General features: G+C 47.6%; 1 protein-coding gene across 1 annotated transcript in view; it reads left to right on the top strand.

Moving 5' to 3' along the window:
* The window catches only part of LOC118538874 (uncharacterized), a 40,262-nt gene that overhangs the window by 8,611 nt on the left and 10,622 nt on the right, over positions 1 to 21,029 (top strand). Inside the window, exons 10-22 of the mRNA XM_078070019.1 lie at positions 5,415 to 5,560; positions 6,035 to 6,162; positions 6,898 to 7,042; positions 8,004 to 8,136; positions 8,456 to 8,617; positions 10,819 to 10,945; positions 11,271 to 11,482; positions 12,020 to 12,182; positions 12,387 to 12,469; positions 13,961 to 14,121; positions 14,267 to 14,432; positions 19,360 to 19,475; positions 20,257 to 20,375. Of these exons, the coding sequence (XP_077926145.1) occupies positions 5,415 to 5,560; positions 6,035 to 6,162; positions 6,898 to 7,042; positions 8,004 to 8,136; positions 8,456 to 8,617; positions 10,819 to 10,945; positions 11,271 to 11,482; positions 12,020 to 12,182; positions 12,387 to 12,469; positions 13,961 to 14,121; positions 14,267 to 14,432; positions 19,360 to 19,475; positions 20,257 to 20,375 (1,861 nt within the window). The remainder of the gene's footprint in view (positions 1 to 5,414; positions 5,561 to 6,034; positions 6,163 to 6,897; positions 7,043 to 8,003; positions 8,137 to 8,455; positions 8,618 to 10,818; positions 10,946 to 11,270; positions 11,483 to 12,019; positions 12,183 to 12,386; positions 12,470 to 13,960; positions 14,122 to 14,266; positions 14,433 to 19,359; positions 19,476 to 20,256; positions 20,376 to 21,029) is intronic.

Below are 21,029 nucleotides of genomic sequence, written 5' to 3'. Positions count from 1 at the left end.
ACACAACTGAGCCCATAACATGGGCCTTGATCACCTCTAGGTCAAATTTTGGAATAAGCCAACATTCTCTTCAGGCTTGTGTTCTGATTAGCCTTCTCAACTTCTACAAGAAGAACTCTCACTCCAGTTAATATATTCTCCCATTTTATTTTCTAAAAGTTTTGTTGATTTATTGCATAGGGTGTGAGTTTAGGGTCAAAATTCATTTTTCCCAAACAGATATCCAATTGGCATGGTGCCTTTGTTGAAAGATCACTCATGTTTGTCATTGACCTAACATCCCATATACATGTGGGTCTGTTTATGAATCTCTATTCTGTCTATTCGTCTTTTTTCCTATCCTTGTAGTAATCATTGTCCTAATCATTGTAGTTTTATAATAAACCTTAATATCAATAGTCTATGTTTTCCAGCTTTGTTCTTTTTAAGATTGTCTTAGCTCTTGTGGCCCTTGATTTCTATATAATCGGATCATATCTACAAAGATACTTGCTGGAATTTTTATTGGATTGCATAGAAACAACAAATCCTTTCAGAGAGAAATGGCAATCTTTATTATATTGAGTCTTCTAGTCCTTGAACATGGCTTAGCTTTCCTTTTATTTATGTCTTCTTTACTCTTACAAGATTTTTGTTTTATTTTTATTTCTGGGTAGAGCCCTTGTATACATCTCATTACTAGGTACAGGCATACCTTATTTTATTGTGCTTCTCTTTATTGAGCTTTGCAGATACCGCATTTTTTACAGATTGAAGGTCTGTGGCAACCCTGCATGGAGCAAGACTATCAGCACCATTTTTCCAACAGCATTTGCTCGCTTCATGTCTCTGGGTCACGTTTTGGTAATTTTCTCAATATTTCAAACTTCTTCTTTAATACTATATTTGTTATGATCTGTGATCAGTGATTATGACTTGCCGAAAGCTCAGATTATGATTAGCATCTTTTAGCAATAAAGTATTTTTAATTAAGGCGTATACATTGTTTTTTTGGACATAATGCTATTAACACTTAATAGACTACAGTATAGTATAAACATAACTTTTATATGCACTGGGAAACCAAAAAATCCATTTGAATTGCTTTATTTACTTTTTTGCATTGCTTTATTGCAATATTTGTTTTATTGTGGTGGTCTAGAACTGAACCCACAATATCTCTAAGATATGCCTGAAGTTACTAATTTTTGAAGTTATTGCAAAAGCTGTTAGGTTTTTAAAATTTCATCTTCCAGTGTTTTGTTTATCTAAAATTTTCTTTTTTCAGTTCATCCTTGAAACATATTTTAGCTAAGCACAGAAATCTAGCTTGATAGTTGTTTTCTTTTAGCATTTCAAAGATACTTCCATGGCCTCTGCCTTTTGTTATTTTTGTTGAGAAGTGTTACATAAGTCTTATATTTGCTCTTAGGAGGTAAATATCCTTTTTCTCTGGTACTTTTAAGATTTCCTCATTGTCTTCAGTTTTGGGGAACATAACTATAGTTCTCTTCCTATAGTTTTTCTTTGTATTTTTCTTCTTTGAGTTTCTTCAGCACTTCTTGTATCTGTAGTTTGGTGCACTTCATCAAGTTTGTGAAATTCTCAGCCATTATATTTTTAAAATTTTTTCTGCTCTACTCTCTTCTTTCCTCTTGACTCTCCAATTACATGTTATCTCTTTTTACCATATACATGTCTCTTGCACTATTTTCTGCATTTTTCATCTTTTATTTTCTCTTTCTGAGATTCAATCTAGATAGTTTTTTCAGACCTATATTCCACTTTATTTAATTTTTCTTCAGCTCCCTACAATCTGCTATTAAATGCACCTATCAATATTTGATGTTTTTGCTATTGAATCTTTCAGGCCTAGAATTTATATTAGTCTTTTATAATTACCTGTTGAAATTTTTCTTTGATCTTGTCCTTTGATTTATCAAACATACTAATCAGTTTAAAGTACATGTCATGTCTTAAAACTCCAATATTTGGATCTCATAAGAACCTGTAGCTAGTGTCTGGGTTTGTTTTGTTTTGTTTTGTTTTGTTTTGTTTTTTGTCCTCTCTCTCCTTTGATTTCTTAAATATTCTTGCTTTTTTGCATGCCTGGTTTTTGTTTTATTTATTTTGTTTTGTTTTGTTTTGGTTTTATTGAATGCTACACATTGTGAGTGAAAATTGTGGAGAAAATCTGAAATTCTGGATGTTGTTACCTTCCTCCATAGAAGAATTACTTTCTTTCTGGAAAGCGTTTATAGTAGGAACAAATCACCTCAGTTCATCAGGGATTCAGAAAATCAGTGCTAGGCTCCAGGTTTTGAGAAAGTTAGTTTCCTTATAGTCAAGCCACACTAAGGTGTAGCCCTTCATTGGTCCAACCTACAAGCCTGTGATGTTTGTCAGAGACCCTTATTCTTGGTGGGCCCAATTTTTGTCCCCTTAGCCTTTATGAGACAACCTGAAACTATGCTTCAGCCTCTCAATGGCACCTTTGAAGAGGTAAATACCTTTCGGGAAAATGTGGTGCCAAATGTGGGGCTCACCCCTCTGGATTTCCACTGTCTCCAAGATTTTTTTCACCGTAAGTCCTCAGTTAAGTTCTTCACTCCTTCAAACAGATGTTTTTTATATTTTTCTGGTCTTTCTAGTTATATGTCATAGGAAGATTGGCCTAAAATAAGGTACTCTGCCATTGCCAAAGGTAGAAAAAAGTCTTGTAAGTATATGCACTTTTGTAAACTGCCTCTTTCCCTTTTGGGATGAGGTAGGGAGATTTTTAGTTCATTTATTTTAGAGGTTAGCTCACAAACACTAACCTCCAACTATTGTTAGTGCCACAAAGACACTATGGAAGATATGAAGACAAGTGCAATAGGAAGGAAGAAAAGAATATATAACAAATTGGCAGAAGTGTCAAGTGCCACAAGAAAAAAACAAAGAAGTCTGGATGGTTCAATATAGGAAGAAATTGTAGGATCAGGGAGACTTATGGGAAAGGTTGTAAATTTTTTTTGAGGCTTGATGCATGTTTATTTAAAACAAAAAACAATGGAAAGTTTATCATGCCATTTGCAGTGATCCAAGCAACATTTTCTAGCCATTACAAAACATAATAAAACAAAATTTCTAGATTGCCCTTGATTTTTATGCTTCTTTCTGAAAAGCTAATTTCACAAATATTCTTGGTTCCTCTAATACACTAGGGGCAATTCACATCAGAGAATAGGAACAGTAAACTCCGAGGTGAGTTGAAGGGAAGTTCCTGAGGTTGAAAGAGCAGATATGGATAAATGTATGAAAACCATTGTCAGGAAAGACATCTATTTTGTCAATTTTGGAAAAGTAAAGTGAGGAAAGGAACTAATGCCTTCTATGCTTGCAGGTACTTCAAGAGCTAGGCTAGATGCTTTAAACAGATGATTCCATCTTATCCAGAGTCTCAAAAAAAACCCTGTAAAATAGATACATCATATACATTTTTGTTTGTTTGCTTCAAGTTTTTGTTTAAATTCTACTTGGTTAACATATAGTATAATATTAGTTTCAGGAGTAGAATTTAGTGATTCATCACTTCCGTACAACAAGTGCCCCCCTTAATACCCATCACCCATTTAGCCCCCCCACTTCCACTCTATCAACCCTAAAGTTTGTTCTTTATAGTTAAGAGTCTCTTATAGTTTGCCTCCCTCTCTTTTATTTTCCTCTTTCCCCTGTGTTCATCTGTTTTCTTTCTTAAATTCCACAAATGAGTGAAATCATAACGGTATTTGTCTTTCTCTGACTGACTTATTTTGCTTAGCATAATACACTCTAGCTCCATCCACATCATTGCAAATGGCAACATTTCATTCTTTTTGATGGCTGAGTAATATTCCATGGAGAGGTTGTATTTACTTTATTTTTTTAAATAATTTTATAAGCATTTATTTTATTATTTTATTTTTTTATTATTTATTATGTTCAATTAGCTGACATATAAAAAGGTTGTATTTAAACAGGAACTTGAAGATGAGTAAAATCTTGTTGGGTTGAGATGGTTGGGGGAAGATATTAAACAATGATTCTTTTAATATAGATCTGTGGTTATTTCTATAGTCATGGATGCCAGACTAAGAGTTCAGACTTTTGTCCAAAGTATTCTTTGGCAACAGAACACTTTTTCAAAATATTTCACATTTAGGAAACTAATGTGAAACATGTAAAAGCAGAGTAGTGCAGATCAAACAAAGGTTGAGGTCTCACAACTGCTCCCATTGAGTCACTCCTTTATCCAAGAAGTCCCCAAGGCTCCCCTGTGGAACCAGGTGGAAGCCCAGTGCTCTGGACAATGAGATATGGAAGAGTCCCAGGGTCTCAGCAGGGAGCTGGTCTAGATGAGCCAAAGAATATACTGGAGTTCAGGATATTAGAGAGGGCTTCACCATCTAGAACCTGACTCATGAGAGTTCTCTGTGTCACTTCAGTATTAATTCCCTTCCTTCTCTACAGTAGAAATAATTATTTCTCTTATTAATGGTCCCTAAATTCATTTGAGGAAAGAATATCACCACATTAGCAAAAGATGTCAACTTTCAGTCCATTCAACAAGTTCTGCTGAGTTCTTTTGGCTACTGTGCACACCATACATGTGAGTGATTATCTGCAGGAAGCAGACAAGGGCTAAACTTTAAATGAGTTTTTTATTCTCCCTGAGCAGATGACAGTTCCAACAGGGGCAAACAAGCTGGAATTGCAGTGAACCCTAGTCAACTACAAGGTCCCAATCTCTACCTCTCCCCCAACTGGCTCTCCCAGAAGAATAATCACCTAGATGCCTTCAGTCTCCCAAATAATACCTGAACTTTCCCCACTCATCACCTTCTTCTCAGCTGAGAATTCTTGTTCTCTTGGCTCTGTCCATCCAATCCAGATCATCCTTCAAGCTCCTTGAGAGGCCTTCAGTCTCTGCAGCTCTCTCTCTATTGTCTAGAGACAGAGGCCTGTGCCAGTTCTTGAGGACTGGCCCCACATGGCTTTGTGTGACAGAGAATAGGAACAACACTTTCCATTCCATGAGGTGTCAAGTGCTTTCAACTACATCAGTAATTCTCAGCCACAGCTACACATTAAAGCACCCAAGGGACTTTTAAAAAGTAGATGTTCTGGCTTCACCTCAGAGGTTTCTATATAATTTGCCTAAAGAAGACTTGAACATCAATATTTTTTAAAAGCTTCTCAGATGAATCTAATGCAAAGTCAGGGTTGAGAGTCATTGACTCAGAAGATCTCATTCAATCCCCACAGACTCCTAAGATCAGTACTTTGGTAAAGGTGGGTGTCTGATCTGCCCACCAGGATCACAAACTCCCTATGGACAGGGACAGAGAATTTACTCATGTCTCTGGCTCAGTATTAGGTGCCTGTGATGGACTATGGGACTTCTCTATCCCCAGGTGCCTCCCACTGCACGTGTCGGGGCCTGAACAGGGTCTTCCAGAAGTCGGATGGTTCCTGCATCTGCCAGGCAGGACATGAGTCCTACAGCAAGAGGGGCCTGGAAAGTGAGGAAAGCAACAGTGATGAGGACTGTCAGCCCCAGGTAACACCTTGGCCTCAAAAAAGGAAGGTTTGAGGAGAGTGAGGAGAGGTAGCATGTTTGGGTCCCTCTGCATGCCAGCCACTTTTCGTTGGCTATCTGGTTAATGTTCAGTCCATTGTGCTGGGTGGATTACCTCCTATACAAATGAGAAGACCTCAGAGAGCTCACCTGGCAAGACACACTTCTCCTTATCATAGACCCACAGAACTTCAGCATTCATTATAAAGGATCCAGTCTCCCCAAAGCTAGACCTCCCAACTATCTCCCCTAGTCAGCAAACTTGTCTCCTATTACTTATGTGGGTTCCCTCTATCCTCAAGCCTAACCCCAGTCTTAGGGCCCTGACTAAGTGACCTCTCAGAGGAGCTTGGTTCCCCAGAGGCCCCACCATGTCTCTGGAATGTTCTCTGATGCTGAGAGTGCCTGGGCCAGCAGGGGGTGCCAGAGCCAGGACTCTTCTATATCCTCCCACAGGTGGCAGAGCGCTGCTGGGCTGGAGAAGTTCGCCTGGCTGCCACGCGCAAGTGTGTGTCCCCCCAACTGCATGACTGCTCCTCCTTCTGTCACCCAGTGGGTGGAGAGCTCAGTGCTGAACTGGGCATGTGAGTAATGAAAAGCTGCTGAAAACAAAAAGAATCCACCATCATCTGACTGGTCCTAACTGTCCCTAGAGAGCCCAGAAGAGTTGGGCAGGATCCAGCCCTGATGGGAGACTGAGCCAAATACAAGCCCTTCCAGAAGCTGCCCTGTCAGCATTTCCCAAGAGGGGGAGCTAGGCCAACACCAGCCAGATCAGGCAACCCAGAGCTGAGGAGGTGCTGCAGCAAGGCAGAGTGAGCTCAACACCCCAGGTCCCTGAGCCAACTGCTAGGAGTGACCCTGACTAGATGCCAAGCCAAGAAGGATTCCAATTTTATCTGACACTCCAGTCTTCCACTTGACTTGTGGACTGAACAGAGTCTCCCCCAGCAGGCAGGGCTGGGGAGCCACTGTGCTGGGAGGTCCGCTGAATAGAGTATTCCAGGCTGAACAACATTCTCTCTCCTCACTCTTGCCTCAGCAGGGCACCCAAAACAAAAATTCTGAGCCTCTCAACTAGGATTTGTCCCAAGCCCTGCTCCCATTTTGGGAGATGCTCAGGCTGGTACAGAAGCAGGGGCTAAGAGAGTGCATTTGAATGAGTCATCATGGACCTCCATTCAAAGTGCAGTCACTTCTTAGGAAGCATAGACACCTCATATCCTTCTGAAGGGACCTGTACTAGCATAGGGGTGTCAGGAGTGGGCAGCGGCTCCACGCCCACCAGGCCAGACCTCCCATATTCTCCTCTCCCACAGCTGCCAGTGCCAGGCGTATGTCTCAGCAGAAGAGCTCTGTGATGCCCAGTGTCTGGCCAGGGCCCCCCAACTTTCCCTGGCCTGGGGTTCCAGCAGGGAGCTGATCCTCAGTGTGAAGAGTGAGGTGGGAGACAGCGACCAGAGGGTAAGCCCAGCTCAGGGAAGGGCTGGGTTGGAAGGGCAGCCTCTGTCGGCTGAGGACAAGGGAGAAAGAGCCTCCCAGGCACTCTGATGGCAGAAACCAGGCAGCAGAAGGAAAAGTGCATTTGATAACCAGTCTTTCCTAGTCTGTTGCTATCTGCATGAATTTCCATTCTGTAGGCTGGAGGAAAAGGCAGAATGGAAGTAATAAGTGGTATTTCTTTTGATGCTAATGTCAATCATCTGGTTTGAATGCCAGAAGGGAGCTGAGAAAGCATCAGCTTGGCTTTGCATAAGTGTGAAGTGAGGCCCAGGGGCATGAACGCACTCACTATGGTGACAAAAATGGTGTGAGCCCTGCTGGAACTGAGCCTGAGCCTCTCATCCCAGCCCAGACCTCTGGTCAGAGAGCAGAGCCCTCTCTTGGCCACCATGATGTGGGCTGTGGCTTTCTTCAGGGCGTCGGCGTTTCATCAGGGTCCAAGGGGCAGAGGACCAGGGCTTGGACGCAGAGCAGGTCTGGCTCACCCTGGATGTTTGCCTACCAGAAGGTTCTAGGTGGCTGTCTGTTTGCCATTGAAAGGGGAGGGAGGATCACTGATGTGGCACTGGAGAGCAGATCTGGGGTGATAGGAAGATAAGTGTTCTGAAGAAGTTGTTCTGTTAGTAGGATTTTGCAAGTAGAGAGAAAAGGAGCAAACAATGACCCAGTACAAGGATCAGAATGGAGTCAGGGGTGTGTTCTGGAGATAAGGAGGAGCCCAGGGCATAGGAGACCACCTGGGCAAGTTTCAGCGAGATAGGAGACATGCCCTGATGGAGGTTGACAATGGGCATCCTTGAACCCAGCATCACCAGGGGCTGTGCTAAAGGGCTCAGTCTGGGTTTCTGGCCATCCATCATTGCAAGGCTCTCCGCACCTCCTGTCCTCCCCTGGTATATAATGCTGTGCTGCATGTTCTCAGGAAGTAGTGAGCACTCTGGGTCCAGACCAGTTCTTCCAAGGGAACGCCAGGGTCCATCTGGTCCAATGTGGCCCCCATGGCATCTTTGGCTTTGTCGTCTCCAGAGTGGACATGCTTGGCTCCTTCCTCCTTGGTAAGTGGAGGAGGACCAAGCCCAGGCTTTCCCAGAGAGTGGGAGGGTGAGGGGCATGGCTGCCTTCTTCTAGCAAGGGATGGGAAGCTGGGGACCCCACCTGTGGTCCCTCAGAAGTTTTTCAGCCCTGTATTGGTGCTCAGGAGGTGAGAGTCTGGCAGGGACCATGGAAGGCCATGTCCTTGGGGAGGCGAGGGCCCCAGAAGGGCTGAAACTACTCTTAAAAGGGAACCGAGACAGGATAGGGCCAGTAGGTGAGTGTGTGTACATCTCCAGACAAGCCCAGCTCCCTCAGCTTTCCTTCCCCAAACTCTCCCAGGACCACCTGTATCCACACCCTGGCTGCAAAGGCACCATTGGACTACGGGACCGGAGCACTCTGCCCCTCATGACCCCCGCATCCATCCCTATATTCCAAATCCAGTGGTCTGCCTGGTAGAGGGGGATGTGATTCTTTTCCAGCTTCATATTCTTCCCCACAGTAAGTTCCCTACTTCAGGACCTTGGACCCTCCCTCTGGCCCTGGCTCTCTCATCCCTCCCCTGCCTGGCTATCCAGTGACATCACATACAGACCACACCTTTGAAGTAGCAAGTCACAGGTCTATGCTGTCTGCCTGCTCTCAGCCTGATTGGTCACTTCACTGTGGGCCTCCCTTCGCTTCTCGGAGCAGATGTTCCGGCTCCAACATTCTGCACCTCTTCCCTGTAGCCCAGGAGGGTCAGACTGCTGTGCCTTGGTGGAGGCAGAGACTCACCCAGTGACTTCTGGTCTAAGCCAGCCCTCCCGCGTGTCTGTTCTGTGTCACACAGTCATCCGTCCAGGGCCTGAAGCCCCCCCTTGGCAGACTCCTCAACCCCTCCTGGCAGCCCCCGACATCTTCAGATGCCTTGGTTTATAAGAATTGTTTTCCTTGCAATGAGCAGAAGCCTGTCTCCCTGTGACTCCCATCCCTGGGAACCTCAGAGAACAAGACGGAGTTTTCCTCGCTGAGACAGCCTTTACTGATAGAAGAGGGTCTCATCCCCTCTGGGCTCAGTGCCACCTCCCATGCATTGAGCATGGTCTGGGCCCTCGGTAGACCTTAATTTCCTCCCCTTCCCCTGCCTGGTACTTCCCCAGGGCGCTGCTCTGGAAAGGATGGGCATTCCCCAGACACCCAGCCCACCTGCTCACACACAGATGACAGATGGTACAGTGCTATCCCACTAAGACGCCCCAGGACACTAAATGGCTGGGCTGAGACAGGGACAGGTCTGCAGCTTGAAAGACATGAGAGAGGCAAGAGAGCAGCCAGCCCCAGGCTGGCTTTTTTTATTTTCTCCAACAGATTTTTTTTTTTTTAAGGAATGGATTTTGAGGAGAAAAAACAAGGGGCAGAGCGGTATGGAATAGAAAATAAATGCAGGGCCCCTGGGTGGCTCAGTTGGTTAAGCGACTGCCTTCGGCTGAGGTCATGATCCTGGAGTCCCGGGATCGAGTCCCGCATCAGGCTCCCTGCTCAGTGGGGAGTCTGCTTCTCCCTCTGACCCTCCCCCCTCTCATGCTCTCTCTCTATCTCTCATTCTCTCTCTCTCAAATAAATAAAATCTTCAACAAAAAAAAAAGAAAAAAGAAAAAAAAAGAAAAGAAATGCAAATATAAGCTGTTTTGCTAATTGTTTTATAACCACAACAAATTAGTACAGATAATGCCCTGTACAAAGGACACAATAAAGGTTCAAAGATTAAGGTGCTCCCTCAGGCAATGCTGAAGACATCAGTCTCTGGTATCTGGAATTTATGCTGCACTGGGTGTGTGGCACAGCCATGCTTTTAACCTGATTTAAACAGAAGAATGATGCCTTGGCCCAGGTAGAAAGAGATGAAGTGTTTGGTTTCACGTGCCACGAAACTACCAAAGGTCCTCCCCACAAAGCAGTGCTGAGGCGATGAGCATCAAAGGGGGAAATAAATCCTGGAAGAGGAACTCCAGACATTTGTGCCCTGGTTTCCAGGCCAGGTCTCCCATAAATCCACTGGCATCTGGGCAACCTCTGTCCTTTCTAAGCCTTGGTATTTCCATGTGTGGAGTGAACGCCGTTGCATTCCCCCTTCTCCACACAGCGGGGGAGGTGAGATCAGAGCCCCATCTTTCCGGGGGGAAGGGAGTGCTTGGGAAGAACTGACACCTGTGCATGGGAAAGACCTCCTGTGCAGAAGGAATGGCCTGGCTCGGCCTGCCTGTTTCTGCCGGACTCCCCGTCTACCCCCGTAGCTGCTCATTCTCTCAGCCATCCCACAGCACGTATTGAGTGCCTGCTGCATGCCCGCTCCGTGCACGCTGCTTGTCAGGGCTACAAAGTTGAACAGGTCCCACCTCTGAGAGTGCCAGGGCATCTAGCTGTGGTCTCCCACGAAGGGCATGGGGGCTTGGGGACCTCTGTTCACAGTGTTTCCACAATGTGCTGGTGCGCTCACTTCGCAGGCTGCGGGGGAAAAGGGTCTTGCCCTGGCACCAAGGTTATTAAATGCATTCTTATTATATACATTAAAGGATAAAACATGTCATTTCATTGAAAACATGTCTTCTCAGTTTGCTCACTCTCCTGAGGACAGACACTGAGCTGCCAGGAAGTGAGGTGCCCAGGGCTGGGGCTGAGAAGGCCCCGGAAGCCAGCCCCACCCCTGGTTCATTCTCCAGATCGCTCAGCCAGTCACTATCCTGTGTACCAGATGCAGCATCTGTTCAACAGCAACCCCCGCTGGGACTTTGGGGCTTTCAGGAGACTCAGCCACCTGGTACAAGAGACTCATCTCAACTTCTCAAGGTAATCTCAGCTAAGCTGCCTGGGAACTTGGAGGGCCCATGGTTCCTCACGTGTAGGTCACAGCTGGGGAGGCACCAGGAGGACCAGAGGAGTATGGGAAGCTGCCAACCATGTGGGAGGTAAGGCCAGAAGAGACCAAGGGCAGGTGAGGCCTCCTGAGTACATGGAGGGGAGGGGTTTGGGAGTCATGGACAGCTTCCTTGGGCCACATTATTTCTGTGCATGGGGAGGGGTCCTGCCACAGGTCAAAGTCACTCACAGTTAGCCTGGTATGAACAGCTCAGCAAAGCTGACTCTCCCCATATTTTGGCCCTTTATCCCCCAGGTTTGCCCACCAGTTCCTAGATCCAGGCACATATGTGTTTCGAGACAACGGGCTGCCTGAAAGCATCATCGTGGTGTTGGTGAAGAAGAAAGGAGTGGCCTGCGATCCCGGTCTATCCCCCGTACAGCCCTCCTCCCCATATCAGCTTACCAGGCACGGGGTCCTCAGGCACAGGCTGCCAAACCTGGGCCCAGACTGGGTAGTGATCACAGGTACTGACCCTTGACCAGAGTAGCCAGGACCTAGAGGGGGGAATGGGAGAAGCCTTGCCCAGCAGGACCTTCAAGTGTGTGTCCAGGCCTATCTGTTATTCTGGGCATAGCCCCAAAGACTACAGATGGGCATGAGGACCACCTTGTCCCTGAACTAGGGCTTCATTTGCCAGGTAAAGAAAATTGTATTTCCTTCTTGGGGTCCCCTTTCTCCCTGCCTCCCAAGCCCCTCAGTTTTGGGACCTGTCCTTATGAACAGGGTCTCATGGTGAATAGGGGCCCCTGAGTAGAGTCATAGGCTCACAGAGATACCTCTTCTAACCTTCTCCGTGAGCTTTCCATCCATCTTCTTTCTTGCTTGTCTTTAAGTAATCTCACTGAGCTTTCCAGGCTGAGCCTCAGACAGTGGGTCTGTCATGGCCCCCTGCTCAGGAGGGCAGAGAGAAGGCGGCCCTGCAGTGGCTGAGGCATAAAGCCTGCAGATGCTCTGAGTGGTCGTCATCACGTGGCCCCTGCCCCTCTCCCCTGACCTTGCAGGAGTGCTACTGGCTATTGGCTTAGCAACCATGCTGCTGACAGGACTCGGCCTCGTACTGAGACCCCCGCTGGCCCAGGCCTGCCCTGCGAGGGCTTGGAGGCCCCAGTGGAGGGGTCTTGGAGAGCCTCATGTGCCCACTGAGTGTGTGCCCCTCAGAGACAGGTGAGTCCCCTTCTACCCTTCACTCCTTTCCCGGCCTAGGGGCCATGGCCATCCCCACCCTGGCCCTGCCCACACTCATGACCCCAGTCCTGGCCCTGGAGACTCAGGAAAGAATGCCTTCCTACGCTGACCTGTGATGTTCATCACTGGCACTCCCGGTCCATGTGAGCCCTATGCCACCTGAGTGTGGGTGCTTCTTTCCAGCCTTCTGTCCCATGAAGACCTTAGTCCTCGGGGCTCTGGGGAAGGAGCTGATTCCAAGGAGAAAGCCATTACCTGGGGCACAGGTACCACACTTGTGTGCAACAACCCTCCTTCTCCTCTTCTCCTGCCCTCCACCCAAACCTGCACCCCAGGTACACACTCTAGATAATATCTCATATTTCTACAGCATTGATGATTTATAAGACACTTCATGCTGTCCATCTGACCATCACAATCAAACACGTAGAAGTGGGTGTTTTCAGGTGTTGTACCATCCCCATTTTATAGACAAAGAGACTGAGGCTCAAGGAAATGTGAGTGGCTTCCCTGAGATCCCCAAGTGGCAATTTTTAGAGAGTCGGTGCTGCTGGGCTTGAAGCGAGAGCTCTCTAATCTGAAAAGCTGCTTTCCCACCCCCTTCCCACCTGAACAGCTGGTAGCTCAGGGACAGACCCCACCTGGGCTACAAAGAAAGGAAAGGAAGGCAAAGCTGGCTGTGCAGGGGCCGGGCCCAGGTTTGTTACCCTGAACGAGAACTCCTGCCTCACTTTGCCAGCATGAATGAGACTGCCCTCTCCCCTCTTGCACCCATCAGGCCTGGGAAAGAGTAGTGTAGGGTTGGCAGTGGACACTCACTCAGCTCCATGTTCACACTCCTGCAGGCCACTCTCTCAGCAAGCCCTAGGCCAGCGCGGGCCCTCACACCACCTTCCTTCTTTCTTCCTCCTTCCTGCAAGACCTGGCTCCACAGGGAAAGACAGTTGGAAAGGTGCCCCCTTCACTCACATGTGTCCTAGCAGAGCAGAGTGGGTTTGAGGGAGAAGGAGGTCAAGGGGTTTAAGAGCCTCGGCCAAGGGACGCTCCTACAGGGAGTGCGAGAACCCCACTGGGGTTCTAGCCCTGAAGCCTAGAGGAGGCACCTCAGGCAGACAAGTACTTAGTGAGCCTCTGCTGTCCGCTAGGCACTGTGGGACACCTGAGGCTGAACAGGAGTCCACAGAGCAGTGGGGACAGGTGGGGCAAGAGCTGTTGAAGGTGAGCACAGAGTGGTTATGGGGACATGAGGACAGTGAGATGAACTCAGGCAGGGGGAAGGGGGGCAGAGGTTACTCAGCCGGACGTGGCCTGCAGGACCCAGCAAACAGCCTCCTCAGGAGGCTGCCATCTTGTCGAGGCCAGGGAGACCCACCCTCAGCAAAGCAGGGAGGCAGTGCCCACCACCCAACTCTGATGTGACACCAGGCCCAATGGACAGAGGCTGTAGGGCGCCTTGTCTGTCACACCCACACAGAAGAGGTTCTCTCCACAGCCGCTGCTACCTGCTGCTGGGAAGGTCTCCCGCCTCCTCCAGCTCCCGTCAAGCCTAACCCCTGCCCTTCCTGCCAGCACTAACCAACCCCCACCCCCCCCACCCCACCCCCCCGTGCATGCTTTCTCTGCTCCCCTCAGTCCTTGCATACCTGCCTGCTAAACCCCAGAGGGAAGGAGAGAGCTGTAGAGCCCGCACCCACAGGCCCACCAGGCTCTGCTTCCTCCTCCATCCCACAGGCTCATGCCAAGCCCTCTTCCTGCAGGAGAGCCACTCCCTGTGAAGACCCTGGAGGACTTCAGCATCCGTACTCTCTACGACAAGCTCGAGGACCAGAGCCTGCACATGGCGGCCCAGCTGAGCAAGCATAGGAGGGATGCACTGGCCTTCTACAGGGGCGCCAGCCAGCAGCTCCAGGGCCTCAAGGTCAGCTGCAATTCCCAGACAACCAAGCCACCATCATCCCCACCCTCCCAGGGAACGGGGGCCCCCCCTCACCCACTTCTGGAAATTGCCTGAACCAAGAAGAACACTCATGACCGAGAGAGTGACACAGCCCTGGTTTTCCCAGGACATTCTGCAGAACCTCAGCACAGTTGAGCAGCAAGTTCTGGCCAGAGCTGGAGACCCAGAGATGGAGGTCAAAGCTGCTGCCAGAACAGACACTGGGCAGAGTGAGGAATCTTGGGGCCGCCACACTGCATCTTCACCCAGGGAGCACTGGCAGCGTCCTCTAGGTGAGAGGCAGGTGCCCAGGGGTGGGACTATGATGGCAGGTGGAAAGTCATAATAGTAACTCTAACTTTGTATAGCACCTAACTGGGCATCTCATATTTATCATCTCACTGGGTGCTCCGAACCCCTGTCATAACTGGACAGCATCGACCCTGATCACAGAAGATGGTCCTGGGCCCAGGGAGGGACATGATTTGCCAGAGCGGGAGGGAGACCCAGATAACACATGGCAGAGCGGTGTTTGCCCCAGCCCTCCTGCTGGCCACACCCACCATTGTGTTTTAAGGCCTGTCCTTGTGTAGGATATCAGGGGGACAAGGGCCCTAAGGCTCTTGACAGTCTCCTTAGTTTAAACCTTTAGTTTTGTTTTTCTAAAGGACAAAAGCAATACATGCTCCTTAGAAAAGTTCCATCAGTACAAAAGAGTAAATAATGGAAAGCGAAAGTCCACTTGACCCCAAATCCCAGCAGCCTCACAGGTCTGTATGTGAATATTTATTTGCTCTTTTGTGGACTCTGTGGAAGCCCTTCCCACAACAGCCTATACTCTGAAATACTCCTGCCACCTGGTAGAGTCTCACCTTTTCCAGGTGGTAAAGGCTTCTTCCTTTAGGACCTGGATGTTGAGCTTCACTGTAAAGAAGGATGTGTTAGGCAGGGCTTATGATGGAACAGGGACAGGGTGTGGAGGGACATCCCTGGGTCCCCCTACATGCTCTGACTTACAGCCACACTCAGGTATTAGAGAGCCCAAAACTGAGCATCGTCCTGGGTGGGTCTGGCAGATGGCAGCTCTGGGTGTGCAGTCTCCAAGCTACCCCTGAATGGCCCTGATGTCCCTGTGTTTGGGCCACTGAATAAAGCACAGCTCTAGTTGCCATGATGGGTAACCCTGCTTCCATGTTGTTAAGTGGTAAGGGTTGTTGTCCCCTTTGCTCCTGGCCCCTCTCCCTCGCTGTGAATGTCCAGTGGACGCCAGTCAGGGGTGGGAGGGGGGCCACCAGGCTGCTCTCTGCAAGACTGTGTCCCCAGGCAGGAGAACTCAGCCAGCAACTCATACCAGCAGCCTTACCCGCAGTTCTCACTGGCCTGGCTGCATGCTTGTAGAGAGTATGCAAGCCTTCTCCTCCACTCTAGAAACAGGCTAGTGTTCACTCCCATGCCAGGAGCCATGGACACTGGAGAAGGCTGTGTGCTTCCTGGAACAAGCACTCATGGGCTCGGCAAGGACTTCCCAGCCCCAAAGCATGCTCTGTGAAGGCCCAACCTCAAGGCAGGAAAACCCAAGCTTGTTGGGGCAAGTTATCCACATCTGAATCCAGACCTCAGCATAAAACCAGCCGACTTCCTTTTTTTTTCTTTTATTTAAATTTTATTAGTTAATATACAGTGCCATATTGGTTTCTGGAGTAGAATTCAGTGATTCATCACTTATATACAACACCCAATGCTCATCACAACAAGTGCCCTCTTTAATACCCATCACCCATCTAGCCCACCCACTTCCCTCCATCAACCCTCAGTTTTCTAGCATTAAGAGTCACTTATGGCTTGTTTCCCTCTCTCCTTTTTTTTCTTTTCCTCCTTCCCATATGTTCATTTGTTTTCTTTCTTAAATTCCACATATGAATGGGATCATATGGAATTTGTCTTTCTCTGACTGACTCATTTCACTTAGCATAATACACTCTAGCTCCATCCACATCATTGCAAATGGCAAGATTTCATTCTTTTTGATGGCTGAGTAATATTCCATTATATATATATATATATATATATATATATATATATATATATATGTATATATATATATATGACATCTTCTTTATTCATTCATCAGTCAATGGACATTTGGGCTCTCTCCATAGTTTGGCTATTGTTGATAATGCTACTATAAACATCGGGGTGCATGTACCCCTTCAAATCTTTCAAATTCAAATTTTTGTATCCTTTTACTAAATACCTAGTAGTGCAATTGCCAGATTGATTTTTAACTTTTTGAGGAACCTCCAAACTGTTCTCCAGAGTGACTGCACCAGTTTGCATTCCCACCAACAGTGCAAGAGGGTTCCCCTTTCTCTACATCCCTGCCAACCCCTGTTTTTTCTTGTGTATTTAATTTTAGCCATTCTGACAGGTGTGAGTTGGTATCTCATTGAAAATCAGCTGACTTTCCATCTCCTGGAGCAGTTTTCAAACTGCAGATTGTAGTTTACTATAAATCAGTTTAATAAGTTGCAACAAGCATTAAAAAAAAAAAAAACCTAGAAAAGAATAAATCAAAACTACCAGAAGCAACACATGTATAAAAAGTAATATGGCTTCATAAAACTCTTCTTGCAGTTTTATGCATACTTATATGGAGGAATATATGAACATTTAATTTCTTAGTGTACGTTGTGATTCTTAAGTATAGTATTGAAGCCACTGCCTAGAAGGAATCTAGTAATAGGACTTGCCCCCAGAAGCTCCCCTTAAATCAGAATCCCACTGGCCCTCCCAGCCTAGGCCCTCCTGCAGCTATTCTGTGAAACCGCTAAGACTCCCAAGCCCACCTGGTCAGCAAGTGCCTTTAGAGAAGTTCAGAGAATTTGTGTTTGCCTCTTCACAAGGGAAGAAAACTCAGATCCAAGAAGAAAGGGTCTCCTGGTTCTGGCCTAACATAGCCATTTTTAAGCTAAACCTGCAGAATTTACATTATGCCCCTCAGGACAACATCAAGTCATAGTAATGAGAATCAACTTGATGGATTCTTTGTTTATTCCCATAGGTCCCGAAGGGCACACCCTGTGTTCTCGAAACATCCCCGGGTGTGTTGTAAGGATGGTAGGGGGAGGACAGCTCACTCACCCACTTTAGAGGGGAAACACATGATTCTTAAGGCTAGTAGACAATGCTTGCCTGGCTTAATGCTTCCTTAAATTTCTTCATGTTAAAGGAGTTATTTAGAGAAAGAAAACTTTTTTTAGCCTCTAATTTGGGCTGGAAAAAGAATTAAAACAGCCCATAATATGGCGGCATCTCATCAGGTAGCTATCTATTCTGTCTATTCAGTCTAATCAGAAAAATAAGCCCCTCCCTTAACTCAGCATTTAGAACATTTGATGGAAGGCTCCTTATAGGATGGCTCCCAGAGGCCTGCCTCAGCCATTGGATACCAAGCCAGGATGCTGTCCTGTCAGCATCAAGAGGGGGCCAAGGAGCATCCCCAGGAGATCTGCACACATGGGTCATCTGACCAAAGAAGGGAGCATGCCCCCCGCCCTCCTGTGCACAGCTGCCTGGGGTTCTGGGGGCTCCCACCCACCTTTGCACAGCTGCCTGGAGCTCTGGGGGCTCTGGGACCCCAGCTTCTCCAAACGCTCTCCTCCACAGCCCTGAAGGCTGTTGTAAACACTGGGCAAGCACTATCTCATTTAGCCCATTCAATTCTCACAGGAAATCTGTGAGTGGCATTACCATCATTTTATAGATGAGGGAACAGTGTCTTCAAGAGGCTAAAAAGCCCACCATATTACATGGAGAGTGACAGAGTGGGGCTAGCCAGAAGCCCAACCTCCACCATGTAGCCCTTACACAGCTCTGCTGCCTCTAGCTGAAAGGGCATGAAGGAACGCACCTCACTAGACTTCAAGGGCCCACCACCCAGCCACCAGGCTCCATTTCCAAGAGCCCAGCCACAGTCCTTTCCACTGAGCTCCCTGGCCCTTCTGGGGAGACAGGCTGGCCAGGCTGGGCTGGGGTCTCACCCCTTGTTCTTCAGTATAGATCACTCTCCAGAAAGGAGTGGGTCACTGGAAGAATGTGTTTGAGGTTGAGATCCAAGCACTTACTTTTTCCATGATGACGGCCATGTGTCCTCAAAAGCCCTAAGGGAGAGGAGTCGGGGAGCAGGTCAGACAGATGCCAGAAACCTTGCCTGGCACACAGGTGTGTGTGTGTTCATGTGTACTTGTGTGCATGTGTGGTCTGTGAAGCCCTGGAGATGGAGCAATGTTGTTAAGAGCTTTCCTTGACCTTCTCTCAAAACCGTTCCCACTTCTTAAGCTTCTCATCCATACACTTCTGGGCTGGGACATCTGGCCAAGTGATCATGAGAAAAAGGACCAAAAAAAGCTACCTTCCTCTGAAATTGGCCTGGGGCTAAGCTGTAAAAACTTCATGTCCTGAAACTCCTCTCCATGGGCACTGACAGGAGCTGAAAGCAGAAGACTAAATGAAGCCTATTCCTTTCCTAGCTATTGCTAACTGAAGGCAGAGGCTTCCATTATTTCTTGATGGGGAGCACTTTTTTCCAAAAAATTACATGATGAAGGTTTAGCAAATTAAAAAGAAAAAAGCAATTAAATAATACTTTGGCAAAACTACCCTGTAGCCCAGGTTCCCTCTGGGTAGGTACTCCAACAAGTCACAGTGCAGTTCTTGGAGACTGCTGGGTGTGAACCCCAGCACAGCCTTGGTCTTGGCAGCAGGTATTCTAAGTTGGCCTGGTTGGTGGGGGGGGGGGGGCGGGGGGCGCAAGCAAAATGCAGCCCTCAAAAATGTTCAAGCAGTCAGAAGTAACAGATTATGTATGGAGATAAAAGATAGATCTTTAAACATTTCTGAATTTAAAAAAAGAAGAAACAGAAGGAGTTGTATAAGAAGGGAAGAGATCATGTATAAAAATGTAACTATCCACACATAAAAAGCCATGATGCAGTCTTTAAGGTTCAAGCCACCTATATTTAACACATTGGAGAGACTGCTTGAAGGAAGGAGAGAGATGGAAGCGGGTTCTGGGATAGAGGTAGAAGTGGAATAAAAAGGCAAGAGGCTCACCAACAAGGCTTCAAAAATGGGAAAAAGTCAAGTAAATGTGAGGTGGGGCATCTGTGGTCAGATGAGGTGACTGTGTCTGAGGCTGTTCTCTGTGCTCTCCTTCCCCAGGCTGCACCGCCAGTGTCTCACCCCTGGGCTTTCAGCCAGAGCTGGACAGAGTGATTGTGGCCCTGGCGTCAGCACTTTCTCATGCATGTGCGCAACCAGCTGGGGCCAGCAGAAAGGTGAAAACCCCCCAGGGTGATAGAGTGTACCTGTGTATGCAGACAGCTTCATTGTCACCCCAACCTTGTGGAGACTCATTTGGTGTGCACACGTGCACACACACAAACACACGCACATGCATGCATGCACACTTTCATGCATGTACACACCACACATATGTGCACATTCACACACAGAGAACACCACACTCATGCATACACACACATGTACATATACCACACACACATACACACTTGGGCCTCACACTCTTCAGGTGGCCCTGCATTCTATTCCGAAACCCAGGGTGTACTGCCTGTGCTCATAGGTTAACCCCTGTTTTCAGCTCTTTATCTTCTCCAAGTTGTATGTCAGAGACAATCTCCCCAGTGCCCTTGATGATCTGGCCTCTTACACAGAGCTCAGAAGGGAAGCACAATTCATGGATCCTACCCTGAGGGCAGCATGTCAAAGGGAAGAAAGACTCAGAGGGCCTCTGTTCAGGAGTCCCTGCCTGGTACATCCCCGGTGCAATAGGGCAGAATCCGTCACAGCCACGGTTGTTCCCAAAGTGCCTGTGGGGGCATAGAAAAGGAGACCATGACACATATCAGGTCTTATCTGCTACTGAGTAGGCACTTGGGGCCCCCAGGAGCACTAGGCAGTCAGTGGCCTGGCCACACCAAGACACAGAATCCCAAGCTCAGATCAGTGCAGGTGCCCATGTTGGTTCAGCAATGATGCCCTTGTTCTTTTCTGGGCCCAAAACTGAAGGAAAGTTACAAGACTGTCTGTTATTCCAAGGCCTCTGGTCTGGTTGGTGAACAGCCTCTCCCTACCTGTCAACAAGACTCTCACCTGGCAAGTAACATGCCCCTGAAGCCACAGCCTCTACCCTTGGATGAGGAGCACCAAAGTACAAGGTGGGGGCAGGTATCAGCACCAAGTCTTGCACACAGCAGCTGTGTTCTTTGGTTGTGGTCCTTAGTACTGATGATGTAGGAAAGAACATTAGGGTTTGAAGCCGGCAGCCAAGAAAGAATTCTTGAGATGTCTTTGGTGCAAAAGGTGATTTTTTAAAGCACAGGGACAGGACCCATGGGCAGAAAGAGCTGCTGCACGGGGGTGTGAGGGGTGGCTGATTATATACTTGGGAGTTGGTGGAGGTAAGGAAAAGGGGAGGTTTGGAAAGAACTTTCATATGCTAAAGAGGACCTACAAGATAATGGAAGCCTTGCCATTGTCAAGTTAAGGTTGTTTACCCCTCTGGTAAGGCATTAACATTAAGATAGTTGGGAGATTCCTGGAAGAATGTCACACGCGTCCCACCCAGGAGTAGGGGGTGGGGGGGAGGTTGCAGGGTGTCAGCTTATGCTGTCTTCAGCCAGCCTTCTGTTCCCTCATCACAGAGAATCTTATTTTTCATAACCAGAACTTGAGCCTTAACCCACTCAAATCCAGCTGAAGGCTTTGGGATGCTTTGCCCATAGTAATTCACCCATTGTCCTGGCTACCTTGGTTTACCAAGGGGTTCGCTGGTTTGAGTAACTCATCAGAACTCATGTCATTTACTGGGT

The sequence above is a fragment of the Halichoerus grypus genome, chromosome 4 (genome assembly GCF_964656455.1).
Source record: "Halichoerus grypus chromosome 4, mHalGry1.hap1.1, whole genome shotgun sequence".
NCBI lineage: Eukaryota > Metazoa > Chordata > Mammalia > Carnivora > Phocidae > Halichoerus > Halichoerus grypus.
Note: the sequence above shows the minus strand (reverse complement) of the source record. Positions and strands in the feature narration are given on the sequence as shown.